The sequence below is a fragment of the Canis lupus genome, chromosome 12 (assembly GCF_011100685.1).
Source record: "Canis lupus familiaris isolate Mischka breed German Shepherd chromosome 12, alternate assembly UU_Cfam_GSD_1.0, whole genome shotgun sequence".
NCBI lineage: Eukaryota > Metazoa > Chordata > Mammalia > Carnivora > Canidae > Canis > Canis lupus.
In genome coordinates, this window is record NC_049233.1 from 57468798 (window position 1) to 57487401 (window position 18604).

Sequence of the window (18604 nt, forward strand, 5' to 3'; positions counted from 1 at the left end):
GCGGTTTTGGGTCATTGGCATATGGAGAAGAGAGAACATACAAGACTGCATTATGTACTTTTTAGATTATTGAACCATGTGAATATATTACCAGGTCAATGATTATATTCTTTGAAAAAGAAGAGGCTGAACTACAAAAAAAAGAGAGAAAAAGAGACAGAACGAGGCACTGCTACCCAAATTTATATAAATAAATAGGCTTTTAGAAAGAATGCATGAATTTCTGAAAGCAACATTTGTTTTTAAATGAATATGCTTGTTACAAAGATATCCCCTAACATTAAAGCTAATTCCCTAAGTACCCTCCCTAAAACAATCACTTTATAGATCTACTTTGAGTTACTCACTGTATGTAAAAGCAATAACATGATGCTTGTTTGTAGGTCATATTTCCTACTAACTTCACAGACTTGCCCACATCCTAATTAGTTCAAATCACATTTTCTTTATAGTAAATTGTGACACACAAATCTCACCATCTATGAACATTAAGGTACAAGGTGTAAAGAATGCATTACATCTTTAAACATGTGGTCTTTCTTTCCCTATTAGAAAACCAAGGAAAATTTTAAAAATCCAATTTGTCTAAACTACTTAAATTACTTAAAAGAATACAAAAAGACTTCTAATAGTAAAACAACCAAAGCCGTTCAGCCATATACCATGGTCATTAAAAAAAAAATGAGTCTTACCTTACTTCAGCAGGTGGAATTGGGGAATAGGGATTTGCAGAACAAGCCAGAATTCTAATGACTGCTCCAGGATGATAAGTTTCCAGAACATGAACGGCTGTTGGATACACCTGTTGTTCAAAAGTAAGTTCCACGTAGTCTTGGCTTTGAAAATTAGGCGGTGTCCTCTTGAACGGCAAGGAAGCACTAGGACACTGATCCCACCATGTTCCGTAAGTTCGAAATACAGCTGTCTGAGTGAAGTCACCAGAACTTGGAAATACATTTGGTACACCTGCCAAATTCCACATGGTATAGGACATACTATTCTCACTTCCATAATGGGAACTGAAATCCACTACTTCTTTGGCATACTGGACCACCTCTGCGTTGAGAGGGGAAGTCCGGCTGTTTGATTCTATAGTTCTATGGCTGTTCATCATTTCTCCTCTTGCAGCTGTCCTGGCTCGGCGCCGAAGGCATATATAATAAAACATAGTCAGAACTGTTAACATGGGAAAGACTGGTGACATCTAGGTGTGAATTATGAAGCTTCAAAAGGTCAGGTGTCCTCAGTAAGACGCATGAACTCTTTGAAGGATGTTCTAAAAAAATGAATGGCTTGGTAAAGTAAAATAATTTAAATATGCAGAAAAATTCATGGATACGGTAATAATCAAGTTTTTCCCCCAATGTAATCCCCCAGAATGAAACTGAAAAAGCAAAATTCACTGTAAATATAAATCTCTGGTACAATTTATCAAATAAATTTTCAAGAAACCTAAATATCGAAAATGTATACAATTTTATGCTATATGGGAAGCAAAACTGGTAATATAAGGCAATGGAAAGTATATGACCCCAAAAAAAACCTATTTTATACCAAGTTATAACTATCTTTCAGAAAACACTAAAGTCCTTGAACTTTTAAAATGAAAATCATTTCAAAAATATGGCCAACCACTAAAACACTGCTGTAAATCCAAAAGAACCTTAAGGCATTTTATAACTTCACATTTTAACAAATGATGCCCTATTGTTAATTATTACTCACCTCCAAACATGCTAAGTATAGATTTCACATTATGGGAATATAGTTTTCTGGAGCTGACAGTTAATCCAGACCAACTAAATTAACTGCCTTACACATCACAGATCACCAGACAGTGTTTAATTTATAACTCTTAGCAGTATTTGTTAGGGCTTTCCATGGCTGGCTGGCATCTGGTTTGCTGCCAGATACTCTTAGAAATCACTCACCCCAGAGAGAATGGTCACAGGATACACACAGGAAATGCAAAAGTTGGCATTCATCCATGTGGCCTGAAATCTGCATGCTGATTTCAGGTTCAAATGTTGAAATGTCACATTCTTTTACCTATAAGACAACAGTTTTAGAAGATATTTTTATTTCCAACTTAGGAAGTCAAATATCCCAAAAGGATTATAGATCACCTTTTAGATAAACAGATAAACACAGATAACAACAGCTACTTGTTAAGCAGAACTTTCATATTGAACAGGTCACATATTTCTGACTTTGTGGACAATTCTGAATTACTACTATAATTTTAAAATTTCATGATGGAATGTCATAAAAACATCATAATGACTCCTTTCTATATAAACAATACAAACCTATAGCTTATGGATCCAAGTGTGTGGGCAGACATATATTGTAGGGACCAAACAGTATTGTTGATCTCATTGTTTTATTATTTATTTATTTATTTTAATTTATTTATTTGTGACACACACACTCAGAGAGGGAGAGGCAGAGACACAGGCAGAGGGAGAAGCAGGCTCCACGCAGGGAGCCCGATGTGGGACTCGATCCCAGGTCTCCAGGATCACGCCCTGGGCTGAAGGCAGTGCTAAACCGCTGAACCACCCAGGCTGCCCTATTTTTTATTTTTAAAAAATTTCTGAGTACAGTTGACACACAGCGTTACATTAGGTTCAGGTGTACAACATAATGATTTAATATCTCGACACATTATGCTATGTTCACCACAAGTGCAGCTACCAACTGTCACCATACAACCCTATTACAATATCATTGATTACATTGCCTACACTGTGACTTTTATTCCCATGACTTATTCATTCCATAACTGGAAGCCCGAGTCTCTCACTCCTCACTCATTCTACCTATTCCCCTTTTCCTCTGGCAAATATCAGTGTTTTCTGTATTTATAAGTCTGATTTTGTTTTTTCATTTTTTAGATTCCACATATAAGTGGAATCATTTGTCTTTCTCTAATTTCAATTAGCATAATGTGCTCTAGGTCCCACCATGTTATCACGTACATGGCAAGGTCTCATCCTTTTTTATGGCCATATAATATTCCTGTGTGTGTGTGTGTGTGTGTGTGTGTGTGTGTGTTTACTTTCTATCGATGGACACTTAAGTTGCTTCTATATCTTGGCTATTGTAAATAATGCTGCAAAGAACATAGGGGTATGCATCTTTTTGTGTGTTTCTGCTTTCTTTGGGTAAATACCCAGTAGTGGAATTAACTGGATCATATGGTATTTCTATTTTTAATTTTTTGAGGAACCTCTATACTGTTTTCCTCAGGGGCTGTACCAATTAGATTCCCACCACCAGGGCACAAGGGTCTCTTTCTCTCCACATCCTCACCAACACTTGTTATTTCTTGTCTTTTTGATTTTAGCCATTCTGACAGGTGTCAGGTAATATCTCACTGTGGTTTTGATTTGCATTTCCCTGATGAGTAGTGATGTTGAGCATCTTTTCATGTGTCTGTTGGCCATCTGTGTATCTTCTTCAAAAAAGTGTCTTTTCAGGTCCTCTGCCCATTTTTTAATCAGACTGTTTCTTGAAGGCAGGATCTAGCCAAAGATCTTCAATTCTCAAAGTATTCAGTATGTGGTAGGCACATAATAGTTGATGTGTTGATAGAAAGGTGATGAACAAATAAAACACACTATAAAAGTCTTAAATAATTTAAGATTATATAACAGCATTCTTGTGCATCTTAATCCCAGCCAAATTCAAACACACTGAAATGCTTGACAAAACATAACCAGTGAAACAGTAAATAAAGAACTGAGCTTGAAACAAGTGAGGAAAATCCACAGTTATAAGAAACAAAGGAAAGTCAAAGTGCAGAGCAGGAGCTGAAGTTAATACAACTCCTGGAATCAGGTATAGATAGATAGGCCTTAATGGTTACAAGGGGACTTTCTAACATCCATGCAAAAAGGTTATTTCAAGCCATAGGTCACATGTGGAAAGAGCTTCATAAAGCCAAAAAATCAGGAAAGATTGATTATCCTATCTATGAAACCAGGAATGTGAAAACTTAACTCATTGCCCAGGAAGCCTAAGGAGACATGACATCAATTTAGATAATGGGGAAAAGTCACCAATGGGAAAACAGAATCCTATTAGGCATATATCATGCACAGAACATGGACCTAAATTCACACTACTTTCATATGAGATTTAGAATCTCCACCCCAACCCCAAGCCAAAAGAATTTAAAAAGATAAAGTAGTCCTGAACTGGTAAAACTTTAGAACCTATTAGGGGTAGATATGAAACCTCTTTGCAGGGATACTTTCATGACACATGACACAAGACAGACTAAACCCTTACTAAAGATACATCACAGTAAAAACTCACAGACTACAAGAGAAAAGGAACCACGATAAAGGACACTCAGTAGGCAGACTCACTAAATGGAGGAATTTGCACCCCAGGAACAAGACATAATAGAACAGTCTGAACAAGACATTTTCTAGAGAAGAGTAACAAAATATGTATTAAAATAAATAAGGTGTTTCTGCAGCACACGTTCCTAGTGCTGATGTACCACGAATCAAGAGTCAGGTTCTCCTCAGGAAATAGAACACCAAGTGCTAAAGTATAGATCATGTTATAAGTGTCGGAAAGAAACAATCTAGTATATCACTTCTTTATTCAAATATTTCACCTACCACAAGTATAAATCTGTCACAAATTACCAATGCACTAATCTCAAATCTTTAATGTCAAAATTTAAAATGATACACCTTTTACAATATACACTTTATTTCAGAACAGGCCCGCAGGTATATTAACACGGGTAATTGCCCAAAGAATTTACTTGGTCCTTCTCTTTCTTAAAAGAAAAAGGATAAAATAAACTGCAAAAATGAAATTTAGGAAATAAAAAGCAATTGGTAAGCATCCAACTCAATTGACAGAAGACTGCCTGTTTTACTCCTGGAAATCTTCATGAGAAGGACAGAATTCCATTTGCCAAAGTGGATGGATGAGTTTGGCTTTATAATCTTTTTTTTTTTTTTAAGATTTATTTATTTATTTGAGGGGGGTGATATGCGGGGGGTGGGGTAGAGGGAGAGAGAGTCCCAAGCAGGCTCTGCACAGAGCACAGAGCCAGAGCAGAGAGATGGAAGGGGGCCTCAATTCCATGACCCTGAGATCATGGCCTGAGCAGACACCAAGAGTGGGAAGCTCGACTGATTGTGCCACCCAAGCCCCCTGGCTATATAATCTTTGGACATCACTTCTCACTCCACAGTCTATGGCCTGCTTCAGGAGCTACTTTCACTTTCTTTATAAAATTGCATTTATCAGAAAGTAAAAATTTTATAAAACCAAAGGAATACCTGCAAAACAAGATATCATCATTCATGTGAACTTTCACAACCATTCTTGCCAAAAAGATGGAGACAAGTTGTGAAAGTCAATTTTTTTTTTTGAAAGTCAAATTCTAATTGACATACCAAGCCATGGACTTTGTTTCCCAGCTAGCTTTTACTATTATAACTTATGAGATAATATAAAAAGTAGCAAGAATGCCATACAAACAATATCATTTTTAAGCTGCGTTAGAGTTAAGTAAAATTTTACACTGAAGCAACATATGTAAAAGTGAGTTATAAACTGTAAATGTATGTATTATATATTCAAACTTCTGCAGAGTAGAAGAGCAATATAAATGGATGCTTGATTTTTCCAACTATGAATAAAAAAATCATTATTTTTTGTAAGATAAAGCTAAAACTGACAAGTTTTTGAAAGAAGTAAAATCAATGTACGATACACTGAACAAGCAAATATATTTATTCTTTTCCAGCAATACTGCTCAGAAAAATGTAATAAAGTTAAAAACTGTTTTTGAAAATAAACAGGGCATAGAAATATAAACAGGAAGTGTGCAAACCCACTGTTAACACCCTTCATTGATTCTCAACTCCTTTCCAATCATCTAAGATGACACTATAAAAGTGTTTGGGGGTGGGGTGGAGAAGAACATATGGAGGAGAAAGAATAGCTCACTCTACTTTTCCCTGGGAAATGAAGCTGAAAAGGGGAATAGAGCCATAGTCTCAGGACTCATGTGGGCAGCAACAGCCAATGCTGAAGTCCAAATTGTCCAAGTACTGTTTGGATTTTTGCCAAGGCATAGAGGCAATTTGTGATAACCAATGAATATCCCAATGGGCAATGAACCAAATGCAAAAGATACAATAACTACTTTATGAGGAGAATGGGATTCAAAGTCAAAATGACTTTTCCCACCTGGCGCAAATAAATAAGTATTAACCTGGTACACTAAAGTGTCCAAAGGGGTGATTGTAAAATATACCTTTCGAGAGATATGTTCTTTTTCAGTTCATTCAAAGGGCTACTTTACTTTTTAAAACCCTCACAACATATAAAAATACTGTTTTCCATTTAACAAAAAATCAGAATTAGAAATAGGGTGATTGCTATTTTATTAGCTGTCTAATCCAATTACTTATCAACAATGGCTATGAGGGGAAAAATTTTCCGCAACACACGGAACCTTTATACCAGCACAATCAAGGAATACAGAACAACAGTCATCTTAACTTCTATCCTGAGACTTTCATACTCCTTGGGAAACAACTTGCTCTACACGACATGATTTTATTATAATACAACTTTATTTTCAACTACATCTTTCATATTATAAAATGCTTAACAAAGTTAAATAATACAATTACAGAGCAAGCAATAACAGTGGAAAAGAGAAATTAAGAGGTATAGGCAAGGGAGAACATATGTTTTCTACTGAGATTTGAAGTGAGATGGGGAGTCGATGAGGCGGAGAGAAGCAGGATGGCAGGAACTGCAGAGAAGACGGCTCCTGCTCCAGCACAGGAAAGAGGAGGAAGGAAAAGGACTTTCCATAAAATAAACAAAAGGAGGCCATCGGAATGAACTCGAGCCAGGACCACGCTAAGGCTAGGTTCACAGTGCAATGAAAGAACCTAGAAACAAGCTTACAACTCCAAGAGGATTCTCAACTTAAGGTGAAAAGATCTAGAAAAGGAAAAAGGACAGGCAATAAGGCATGGCCAGATACTGAAGGCAAGCCACAACACAGTCCTGTTGCAGAATGACCCACAGAGACAAGCCACTGAAGTGAAGAGGAAAGACGAGGGCCTAGGCAGCTCCACAGCATCACACCAAACCTAACAGGGTTGCATAATGTGGTAAGAAATCAGTTAAAAAAAAAAAAAAGGCCAAACCTGGTAATGTTCTCATTTCTGAATCCTGCTGAAACTGATCAAGAGACACTATTTTGAGGAAAGGACTTTTCTGGACAAGTCTACGAATCAAGACATCAGTGAATGGAGAAAATATCAAGAAGAGGGGAATTATATTTGAATCCAGTGCAAGAGCTGCCACTCACAACCGGCCTTCTTTCTTGGCCTGCCCCCTCACACACACACACCACATGCTTTTAGGTCTCCTTCTGCCTGTCTGATAACTTCTCCCTGGGCCTTCTTCCTCTTCATTCTCAAATAGACAGAGGTACCATTAAGAGAAGACTGTCTTTTGATAAAATGAGATCCAAGAATGTTCCAACTACCTTGGCACCTATCTTCTCCCCTTCCCTTCCACTTCTCCACACTCAGCACCCTTGCTGTAGAATATATGCCTCACCCCAACCACACGTGTGCTTGCACATCTCAGCATCTTCAAGTCTTCCACTGAGGCTGGGCTGCTGGCTGGAACAACTTGTTCTTTCCCACCTGGCACCCTCTATTCATCCTTTAAGGTCAGGTCCAGACTTTGTCTACCACTCACTTTTTCTCTGCTCTTACACTCTTGTGTGCCATTTCTTACATGGTGAGAGATTTTTTCTATCCTAACAGACTATGAATTCCTCAAGTTCAGAGAATGTGACTTAATCATAACTAGACCCTTAGGGCTTAGCACATGCCAATATATGCTCAATAAGCATTTGTTCTGTTTTTTGAAGACTGGCAGAGAAGATGGCCAGAAATGAACACAGAAATGAAACCAGGGACTCTTCAAGATAAGAACACGTCGACCGAAAAATGAAGCAAAAAAAAATTCCATATCTTGATACAGAGCAAAAGAGGGGAAAAGTGGATAATAAAAACCGAAACACAATAGGTAAGAATCAAATGTATGACCTTCTTTGAAGCCATCCAATAAGGAATAGTATACATATTGAAATTTTACTGTTCAAAGAGAATGTAAAAAAGTAGTAACCTCCGTTAGTACAAAAGCAGCCCCTGAACACATAAAAGAGACTTGACCTTGGCTACAAAGAAACTCTGATTGAAATTAAAGAAAGATTCATGAAAGAGATGATTGGAGAGGTAAAAGGAAACTATTTTCTCAAATACAATGAATTTTTTTTAACACTCCAAATCTATGTTAAGACCATAGAATGATTAAGAAGAACAGGAAAAACTATGAGTGGAAAAGAAGTTCTTAGAAAAAGTGATAACCTAGGAACAAGAGGGCAGAAGCCAGACAGGGAAGGCAATAATAAAAGAGCAAGGGTAAAAAGACAGGTTGGTATGTTCTGGTATTAGACGAGCTAGGGAGGAGCAAAGGCTGAGTGGTAGCAAAGCAGCTCTTTTTCTTCACAGTAATTATTTACATTTCAATGTACTATGTTAAAATAATGTACCACTGTCAGTAAGGAGACTATTGGAAGTGGAATATTACGATTTTACATGCATCTCTCCTCCTCTAAGTAAATTCTCCTCCAGTTAAAACACTTATTCTGATCACAGTTTTTATTCAACAAGACTCTGATATAGAATAAACTTCTTAACTGAACTATGTGTATGGACAGGGAAAATACAGCCTCCTAGCCTGCTTCAGAGCTTCTTGAAAATCCAGACAAATAGAGTAAAAAAAGGCAGCTGAACCACTCAGGAAGGAAAAACCTAAAGGCCAAGGAAAAATCCTGAAAAACAAAAAGACCAAGAGTACTTCTTTCTCTTCCAGGAATCAAAGTAGAACTCAAAAATAGAAAAAGTATGGCAGCAGCAGGCATTTCCAAACTTCTGCTGAGTTCATGAACAAATGGTGAGGACCATGTTAAGAAGTGCATAAGAAATCAAGTCAAGAATAACCTTGTCAGAAAACAACGGAGAAGGGGAGCCTGGGTGGCTCAGTGGTTGAATGTTTACCTTTGGCTCAGGTCATGATCCTGAGGTCCTGAGATAGAGTCCCATATCAGGCTCCCTCAGGGAGCCTGCTTCTCCCTCTGCCTGTGTCTCTGCTTCTCTCTCTTGTGTGTCTCATGAATAAATAAATAAAATCTTTAAAAAAAAATTTAGATTTAAAATCAATTTAACCTAGAAATTGATGACGGTTAGTTCTCTCTCCTCTTTCCTAAACTTTCTTTAACAAGCATATCTTAAAAACAACAACAACAACAACAAGCATATCTTAACTTATGAAATATTTCATGAACTTTCTTTAGTAGAGAAAGGAATCAAGGAGTCAATGTTTTCTTTTCTTTTAAAAAGCAGAGCTGTAGGGAAAGATGTTTGGTGATTTAACACAGTGGACCTGAAAACCCTCTTCCTGCCCAAAGCACCATCTCACAAAGTGACAAGGAAGGACGTGTTTCTAATAACACAGGTATGATATATAAAGTACTTTAGATAAGCTGCCACCATGCCATATTATCTTTATCTTTTATTCTCTTGTTAATGATGGGTAAGAATAAATCATCTGAATGGGAAGAACTGTGAATTTAGAATAACCCTAAAACTTTGGCAGAATCACAATGTATTATTTAATTAAAATCTAAAATATTAGGGATATTTGGCTAAGGGCAATTTAAATGGACTCACTGAAGAGAGGAAAAAAAACTCTCTAGCTACTAAAACCATAAAGTATACTGAATTTACTTTATTCAAATACTAACTATACATTTTTGGACAGTAAAATAGAGCATTTTACCTAATAGAAATATATTGAATTTATACTCAGCCTTCCTGACAAAAATCCAATTAAAAGATCATGGGTACATCACAGCTAACCATTCATACTAAAAGAGCAATTAACTAAAATGTTGTAGTACTGCTAAATTAACTTTAGTGTGTAATTCACATTCCAAAAAAAAAAAATTAGTATATAGTTTAATGAGTTTTGACAAAGATATATACCAATGCGATCACCTCCAAAACTGAAAATAGAGAATATTTCCATCAGCCCAAAAGGTTCACTGCCGCCCCCTCCCAATCATCCAGCCACTTCTTGCACCAGATAACAAGAAGTTTATATAACTATAAATCAGACTGTCCTTTAGAGTTACATATAAGTGAAATAATATGTATGTGTCCTTTTGTGTCTAGGTTATTTTGCACAGCCTATCTTTATCCCTGTTGTTATGTATATTCACGGTTTGCTCCTTTTTATTGTTGAATCATATTCATGATACAGACATACCCATTCGCCTGTTTATAAACATTTGGGTTGTTTCTTGTGCCAAAATGTTTCTAAAATGTCTGCAACATTTTACATTTCCATCAGCAATATATGAAAATTCTAGTCGTTCCACATCTTCATCAACAGTTAACATCATCAGTCTTGAGCCGTTCCATCGGGTGGGTAGTAAATATCAATTGACTAGTAATGATGTGGAGCATTTTTTCATGTCTTTATTTGCCATTTGTATCTCCTTTAGTGAAATGTATATTTTGCCCATTTTTAAAAATCAGGTTTTTTTGTTTTCTTATTATTGAGTTGTAAGAGTTTCTGCACATTCTACATACAAGGTTTTTTATCAGATAAATGTTTTACAAACATTTTCTCCCAGTCTGTGCCTGGCTTTTCATCTGTTTGATAATACCGTTTTTTTTTTTCTTTTTTTAAGATTTTTAAAATTTATTCATGAGAGACACAGAGAGAGAGAGAGGCAGAGACACAGGCAGAGAGAGAAGCATTCTCTCCATGTAGGGAGTCCTATGTGGGACTCGATCCCAGGACTCCAGGATTACGCCATGGGCTAAAGGCAAACACTCAACCACTCAGCCACCCAGGTGTCCCTATTTGATAATATCTTTTAAAGAAAAAACTTTTCAATTTTTATTAAGCCCAATTTATCATTTTTTCCCTTTATGGCATATTTTTGGGTATCCTAGCAAACATTTTACTTGAGAGCAACGTCAAGCATAATTTCAAAAGGGTAACTCTGGGACAGGTAATATTTAATATCTTAAACCTGGAACGAGTTAATTACAGATTAATGAAATTTTAAGATGATACCAAATTGGATGTTGCAAATACTTCTGGTGGGAATACAAAATGGTATAGCCACTTTTGAAAACTTTGGCAGTGTAGTATAAAGCTCAACAAACCCTTACCAAGCCATCCAGCATTCTCACTCCTATATTACTTGTCCAAGTGTATTGAAAATTTATTTTCAAACAAAAACCCATATACAAATGTTTATTTATTCATAATCACTCCAACCTGGAAACATCCAAGATGTCCTTCAACAGGTGAAAGGATAAACCATCATACATCTATCCATACAATGAACCACTGATTCAGCAAATAGCACGGATGAATCTTAAAATGATTTTGTAAGTGAAAGAAGCTACACCTAAAGGCTACATATTGTATAACTTCATTTATATGATACTCTAGAAAAGACAAAACTATAGGGAAGGCAAACAGATCAGGGATTGCCAGGAAGTCAAAGGAAAGATGGGTTAACTCCAATGACTACAAAGGGTCCATACAAAGGAATTCCTAGGGTGATAGGACTATCCTGTATGCTATTGATTGCAGTCTTTGTTTTGGACCAAACAAAATCAAGCTAGAGATTTAATATCCCCACATTGGCCTATTTATGGTCCTACTTCATTAGTCTGTTCTTGACCAGCATACTCTGAAAGATATCTATTAGTTGACATGTCCTGCCCATTCATTGTGTCTAGGACAAAGCCCGATCACAGAGACTCTTCCACTCACCTGGCTTTAGGGAACTACCTTTCTAGAAGAGAGAACAGTGACCTTCATGACTTCACAGAGATTCCCAACCAGGAACAAATCAGCCAACATAGATCTGCATTTATAGGTAGGCACAGAATTATCCATCTTAAAGACAAAGAAATAAGTTGGGCAATTAGAGCAAATGGTCTCCAATAAAAGTTGATAAACAATAGAAGAGTAGTTTTAAAATTATAATTGTTATCTTTAGTGTGAATTAATAGAGTATAGAATTCATAAAACAAGTAGAAACTAATTTTAAAACATTTTAAGGTCTTTGAAATTAAAAACATGGTGGCTGCAGTAAATTACAATTTTAAATGAAAAAATAAGTGACTTAGAACACAGATGCAAGAAACCTAATGCTTATATAAATGCAAGAGACTGAAGCTGATGGAAATTCAAGGAAATGCTAGAAGATAATGTATATTTCAGGAATTCTAAAGAAAAAACCTGACTCAAACTGTTATTCACATAGGAAAAACAACACAATGAAAAATATTTTTGGACATACAAATATACTTCCCAAATTCTTCTTAAGAAATATCTTGAAGAGGGATCCCTGGGTGGCGCTGCAGTTTAGCGCCTGCCTTTGGCCCAGGGCGCGATCCTGGAGACCCGGGATTGAATCCCACATCGGGCTCCCGGTGCATGGAGCCTGCTTCTCCCTCTGCCTATGTCTCTGCCTCTCTCTCTCTCTATCATAAATAAATAAAAATTAAAAAAAAAAAGAAATATCTTGAAGAAAGTATTCCAGTCAAAAAACAAAGGAATTAAATTATTTTTTAAAATGAAAGACGTAATATTCAAGTAACTAGTGACCTTACAGTCAAATTTAAATCTTTACACATATAGTACTGGTGAAGATGAAAAAGATGGCTGGGGGTGGAGGGGTGGGGGGGAGGGAACATATGTAAAAAAATCAAATCAATAAACCTAAAGAATGTAGGGAAGGCAAGGAGTCACTATTGAATGGAGGTATAAGGGAAACAGTTATAGATGATTTTAGAATTTCTGAAATTGCAAGGAAGAGGAAAAAAAGGAAAATATGAATAGGTTAAATTTTCCTATTAAAAGATAAAGCCTTTTGCACAAGGATCTTTGTAATGAAACTGTTCTATATTTTGGCCAAGGTAGTGGTCACAAGATCTACATAAAATTATCTTAGCAAAGAATTAAATGCAAACACACACAAGCACATGTAAAAGTCATGAAATCTGGATAAAGTCTGTAGATTGTACCAATGTCAATTTCCTGGGTAAAATACTGTACTGTGTAGTTTTATGCAAGATGTTATTACAAGAGGAAACTAGGTGAAGGATACATAGGATTTCTCTATATTCTCTCTTATAATTGCATGTGAATCTATAATTCTTTTTTTTTTTTTTCCTTCAGAGGATGGAAGGGACAGAGAGGAAGAGAGAGAATATTAAGGAGGCTCCACACTCAGCAGAGAGCCCAACAAGGGCCTTGATCTCATGACCCTAAGGTCAGGACCTGAGCTGAAATCAAGAGTCAGACGCTTAAATGACTGAGCCACCCAGGCACCCCTCAATAATTATCTTTCTAAAAAAAGTTTTAAAATGAAAAAACAAAAAAACAAAAAAAACCCAAAGACAAACTTTCAATTTAGGAGGAGGGAAGACTAGAATAAGAAATAAAGGTCCAGGTATATGATGTTTGATGTTTACAAGAGGCAAGTAAAATGATGTAGAATTACTAAAATTAAAAATATGGGCAATAAAGATCTGATATACACAAAATGATAGAGATGGCAAGAGTAATATCAGACAGTATAGACTCCCAGGCAAAAATTTAGCATGACAAAATGGTATATTATATTTTGTAAGAATAAAATCCAAATAATTACACATAGGATGAATTCAACCAAATTCATAGTCACAGTAGGAAACCAACATATTTTGCTTACTGATTTGTCAGTTTTGAGGAAATAAATAATGTAGTATAATAAGTGTGTCAGGGAAAACAACAGGGAAAGGATGGCTTATCAAAATAAATGTTTTAGAAAAATGTCCAGACATTTAGAAAAATAATTTAGAATATTACCATAGCAACCGTTTTTAATCTAAATTTATGATACAAAATATGAAATTAAGAGAATATGTACAAAGTATTTTAATAATCCTGAGGTGAAAACTTAAGAGGTATAAAGGAAGAGAATAATAGGACAACATTAATATTATAAAAATTTCTGTAAAGTTCCCAGAAACAGCATTAAAACAATAGACCATGAAAAAAAATACTATTAAATGGTGTACCAAGTCACTAATAGCCACAACACATAAAAAGCCATTACAACCAATAAGAAAAAGATACACTTCAATAGAAAACTGAGAAGATGAACACATAAGTTAAAAAAGAATGCAAATGACTGATAAACATTTACAGATTTTTAACTCTATCAATAAAGAAATGTAAAATCAAAACAGTAAAAACAGCATTTTTCATCCATAAAATTTCTAAAATGTAAGAAACGATTGTATCATGTTGATACAATTCTTGACAGGTCTCTCATGTTTCTGCACATCTTATAAGCAGGGGGCACTGATAGCCTTTGTTCCAGACTATCTTTTCAAGGATGTCTATATAGCAAACATCCATGGTAGATAAAGAGAGATTTCCCTTTAGAGTAATGGGAAAGTCTGTAGCATTATAAATATAATGCCTCTCTGTAGGGAAAAGGTTAAGCAAGTTTACTTGCAGCCCTCTATGAACGATTCAGGTTCTCCAAACTCAGGGTTCCTGTCCTGTAATCTACTGTGTGTGCTGGAGTCATCTTGTCCTTACCACATCACCCAGAAGAAATTGGAGTTCAAGCAAGCTGCATAAGAAAATGACAATACTCTGGCTACTGCTGTTGCTGTGCTTTGTCTCTGGCCCAAGAGTTTCATGTCTTCTGCCAGTGTCCATGAAACTGTTGGCTTACAAGTAGGGTTAAATCTCAAGATCTGTGACAATTCTTGGCAATGATATGGCAGTGGCAGCATTCTTATAAAGTGTAAAAATTTACTCAAGTCACTCAAATTTTACATTTGAAAAGCAATATGGCACGATCTATCATTATTTAAAATATATATAGCCTTTGACCCAGCAATTACATGTCTAAGCATCTACACCAAGGAAATAAGCAAATGTGCAAATAGATAAATACAAAAATGATCCCTGCAGTTTGTCTGTGATAGAAATAAATTTGAAATGGCTTAAATATCAATAGGGAATCAGTTAAACACGTTTTAGGTTATTCCTACACTGAAATACCAAAAAAGACCTTTAAAAAACAATTTTCTATGCACTGATACTGAAAGATGCTCATCAATTATTACTAACTGGAAGTTATAGAAAATTACATAGAGTACACTGTCATTTATGAAATAAATGGAGATTTGTACACATGTATTTCTAGTCTCTGAAAGGAGAACAAATGATTAATGATGATCTCTGGGAAATTAGGTGAGATAGGTGGGCACACAACACTAACGTTCTCCTTTGGCTACTTCTGTATTACCTGATTTTTTTTTTTTTTTTGAAGAATGTATACATTTTATAATCTAATAAAGTTTCTAAGTATCTGTTAAGTTTTTACACCTAAGACATACAGTTAGGATAGTAAAATACAAATGGACAAGGGGCTGCCCTGGATGTTACTTCTATCTGCATTTATTCCTCAGAGCTGCTGAAACCACGTACAGAAAGTCCTGAGTCATGGCTGAGGAGAGCCTATACTTCTGAACAACACAATGCAAAGCTAAAAGACCTGCAGATTTTGAACAGCTGCTTTTCTACATACAACTCTAAGGAGCAACTCTATGCGGCACCAGTTCTGAGGTATCAAAAGAAGGGATTTACTTAGCAATGGTTAATGATTCAACGTACCATGAAATAGGTTACCTAAAAGTAAATAATAATAATTTCAAGAATAGTGAAGAAACTTTAAAGGGGGGCAGGGCACCTGGGTGACTCAGTAGGTTGAGCGAGCAATTCTTGATTTTGGCTCAGGTCGTGCTCTCAGGGTCTTGGGAATCCAGCCCTGGTTTAGGCTCTGCCCTCAGTGTGGAGTCTGCTTGAATTTTCTCTCTCCCTCTCCCTCTGCCCCTTATTTATTTAGAGCACTGCTCCCACAATAAACAAATAGATAGATAGATAGATAGATAGATAGATAGATAGATAGATAGATAAATTCTTTTAAAATAAAGGGGGTATATAAAAAAGGAAATCAATTTAACCCCACTAAGTGTCGTCATTCCAAAAATATTTAGTGGTCAACAATATACCAGACACTGTTTGAATCACTAGACATTAAACACACTATAAAGCTAGAGTAAGAAAAGCAGCATGGGATCAGTACAGGAAGCCAGAGATCACAGAACAAAAGTTCAGAAAACGTCCTTAGAACACACAAGAATGAGGAAGGACCTTGGATAAATAAAGTATTTGTTATCAGCTGGGAAAAACAGAATCCAACAAATGATGATGGGGTCCATGGCTCACAATTTTGGGTGGGGGAAGCGCCTTACTTCCTTTTTCACGCTAAATTATACGTGAGGCAAGTTAAAGAGTTTTGGATGATGACTAAGTTCATTAAAAGTACTAGAACAGGGGATCGATCCCTGGGTGGCTCAGAGGTTTAGCGCCGCCTTTGGCCCAGGGCGTGACCCCGGAGACCCGGAATCGAGTCCCACATTGGGCCCCCCTGCATGGAGCCTGCTTCTCCCTCTGCCTGTGTTGTGTCTCTGCCTCTCTGTGTGTGTCTATGATGAATAAATAAAATCTTTAAAAAAAAAAATTTAAAAGTACTAGAAGAAAACAGGTGGGTACATATATATTTGCAGTTCTCCAAGGTTACAGCTCCATGAAGTAAAACCAGCATGTTGATCCCAGGAAATTTAAGAGCGCGAGGCAGAGACTAAGACGGCAGAGAACAAAGGGACAGTTTTTGCTGACTATATTTGAAAGTAAAAGACAGCGGTTAGCAATATTTTAAGACGCCACGGTGAGAGCAGTACGATAACTGCATTACTCGATCACGGCGTTATAGAGAAGAAAGTTAACCACTGCGCATGATTTCTGATTTTTCAAGTCCGTAAAACCGGGAGAGAAGCGCCGGAAGTTGAAGGGCTCAGAAAAGCCAACATCGGAGCTTAAAAAGTTGGTACTCAAAAAAAAAAAAAAAAAAAAGGTATGAAAAGAAGAATCCAACTCAATGAGCAATTCGAGAGTGCCCACCAGGGTGATGGGGCACATCGCCGCCCGCGGGGCGCCCCCAATAACCTAAAAGAGCTCCTGAGGAGCTGCAGGATCGTGGGTGCATTAGGAAAATCTCCCTGTACTTCACCAACAGGTACAATACGGAGTGCGGACCTACAGAGGCATTAAGCGAGCTCTTTAAAGGATACAGCGTGCCTGAACCCAAGGAACCGCACGCCAGGAAGCAGGAAAGGCAGCTGCTGTCCTCCAAGTGGAACAATCAAGATCACCGCACCTGGCGTCAGATCCCCCAGGGCAAGGTGCCAATCACGGTGTCCCGTCAACGCCGCTACCTGACCACAGGCTTATTAATCACCTTGACTTTCTATTTGTTCGTAAATCCCGATTAGTGACTGCAGCCCACGGCTATGTGCCAATAAGCCCTTGGGAACCATCAGGGCGACCCCAAACCTCTCCCACTGCCAACATGAGGATGGGGAGGCCGAGGGGGTGGTCACCGCCAACACTACGCCCAGGGACACCCCTGCACTTGGGAACAGGGCTGCCGCCCGGTATCTTGTCGCAGTCCTAGACCACGGGCCTGGTTAGCGCAAAGCAGCGATGCTACGGGGAAATCAAGGCAACACGCACGGGGGCAACAAGGACACGGGCGGGCAGGCGGCCGCCGCGGGCTGCACTCACGGCTCGGGCCCGGGGGCCCCGCGGGGTAAACAGGCCCCGGCGGGGTGGGAGTCGGGCCGCCGCCGCACGCCGTGCGGACACGCTGGGGCAGAGAAGCCGCACGCACGGCGCGTGAGCCGCTCACGGGGGCCCGGCAAGCTCGGCGGGCGGGGGGCGGGGGGCGGGGGGCGGGCGGGCGCGGGCGCGGGCCCGGGGGGAGGGGCGGCCGGCGGGGACCTCGGCCCGCGCCCAGGCTCCCCGCAGCGCGGCGCTCCGCCCTGGCCCGGCCCCGCCCCAGCGCTCAGGGAGGAAGACGGAGACCCGCCGGAGGAAAAGAGGTAAAGGAAGGGCCGTACCCTGCCGGGTCCGGGAGAGGTGCACGCCCTGGGCCTCACCAGCGACCCAGGCGGCACCGGGAGACGCGGGCGCGGGGGCGGCTCCCAGAGTCCCGCGCTGCGGCGCGACGGCTCAGAGGCCGGCCCAGCGCGACCCGGAAGGAAGACGCGGAGACCGCGAGGAGGGGCGGGGCCGAGCGGGGAGGCGGGGCCAGAGGGCGGGGCCGAGCGGGGGAGGCGGGGCCAGAGGGCGGGGCCAGAGGGCGGGGCCAGAGGGCGGGGCCAGAGGGCGGGGCCAGAGGGCGGGGCCAGAGGGCGGGGCCAGAGGGCGGGGCCAGAGGGCGGGGCCAGAGGGCGGGGCCAGGGGAGGCGGGGCGCCGCCGCAGCTGGAGCTCCGCGCGGCGTCCGCCAGGACCGCCCCCTCCCAGGCC

The 18604-nt window shown here is 39.0% G+C and overlaps 1 protein-coding gene across 3 annotated transcripts in view; it reads right to left on the reverse strand.

Moving 5' to 3' along the window:
• The window catches only part of FBXL4 (F-box and leucine rich repeat protein 4), a 78358-nt gene extending 60008 nt beyond the window's left edge, over nucleotides 1-18350 (reverse strand). The window contains exons 1-4 of one of the 3 annotated variants that reach the window (XM_038554779.1): nucleotides 18195-18350; nucleotides 11935-12060; nucleotides 1932-2049; nucleotides 693-1276 (exon numbers count right to left, since the gene is read on the reverse strand). In XM_038554779.1, coding sequence (XP_038410707.1) covers nucleotides 693-1204 — 512 coding nt within the window. In that variant the 5' untranslated portion in view covers nucleotides 1205-1276; nucleotides 1932-2049; nucleotides 11935-12060; nucleotides 18195-18350. The remainder of the gene's footprint in view (nucleotides 1-692; nucleotides 1277-1931; nucleotides 2050-11934; nucleotides 12061-18194) is intronic. The other 2 variants (XM_038554782.1, XM_038554780.1) reach the window with 2 other exon arrangements.
• Nucleotides 18351-18604: the final 254 nt, after the last annotated feature.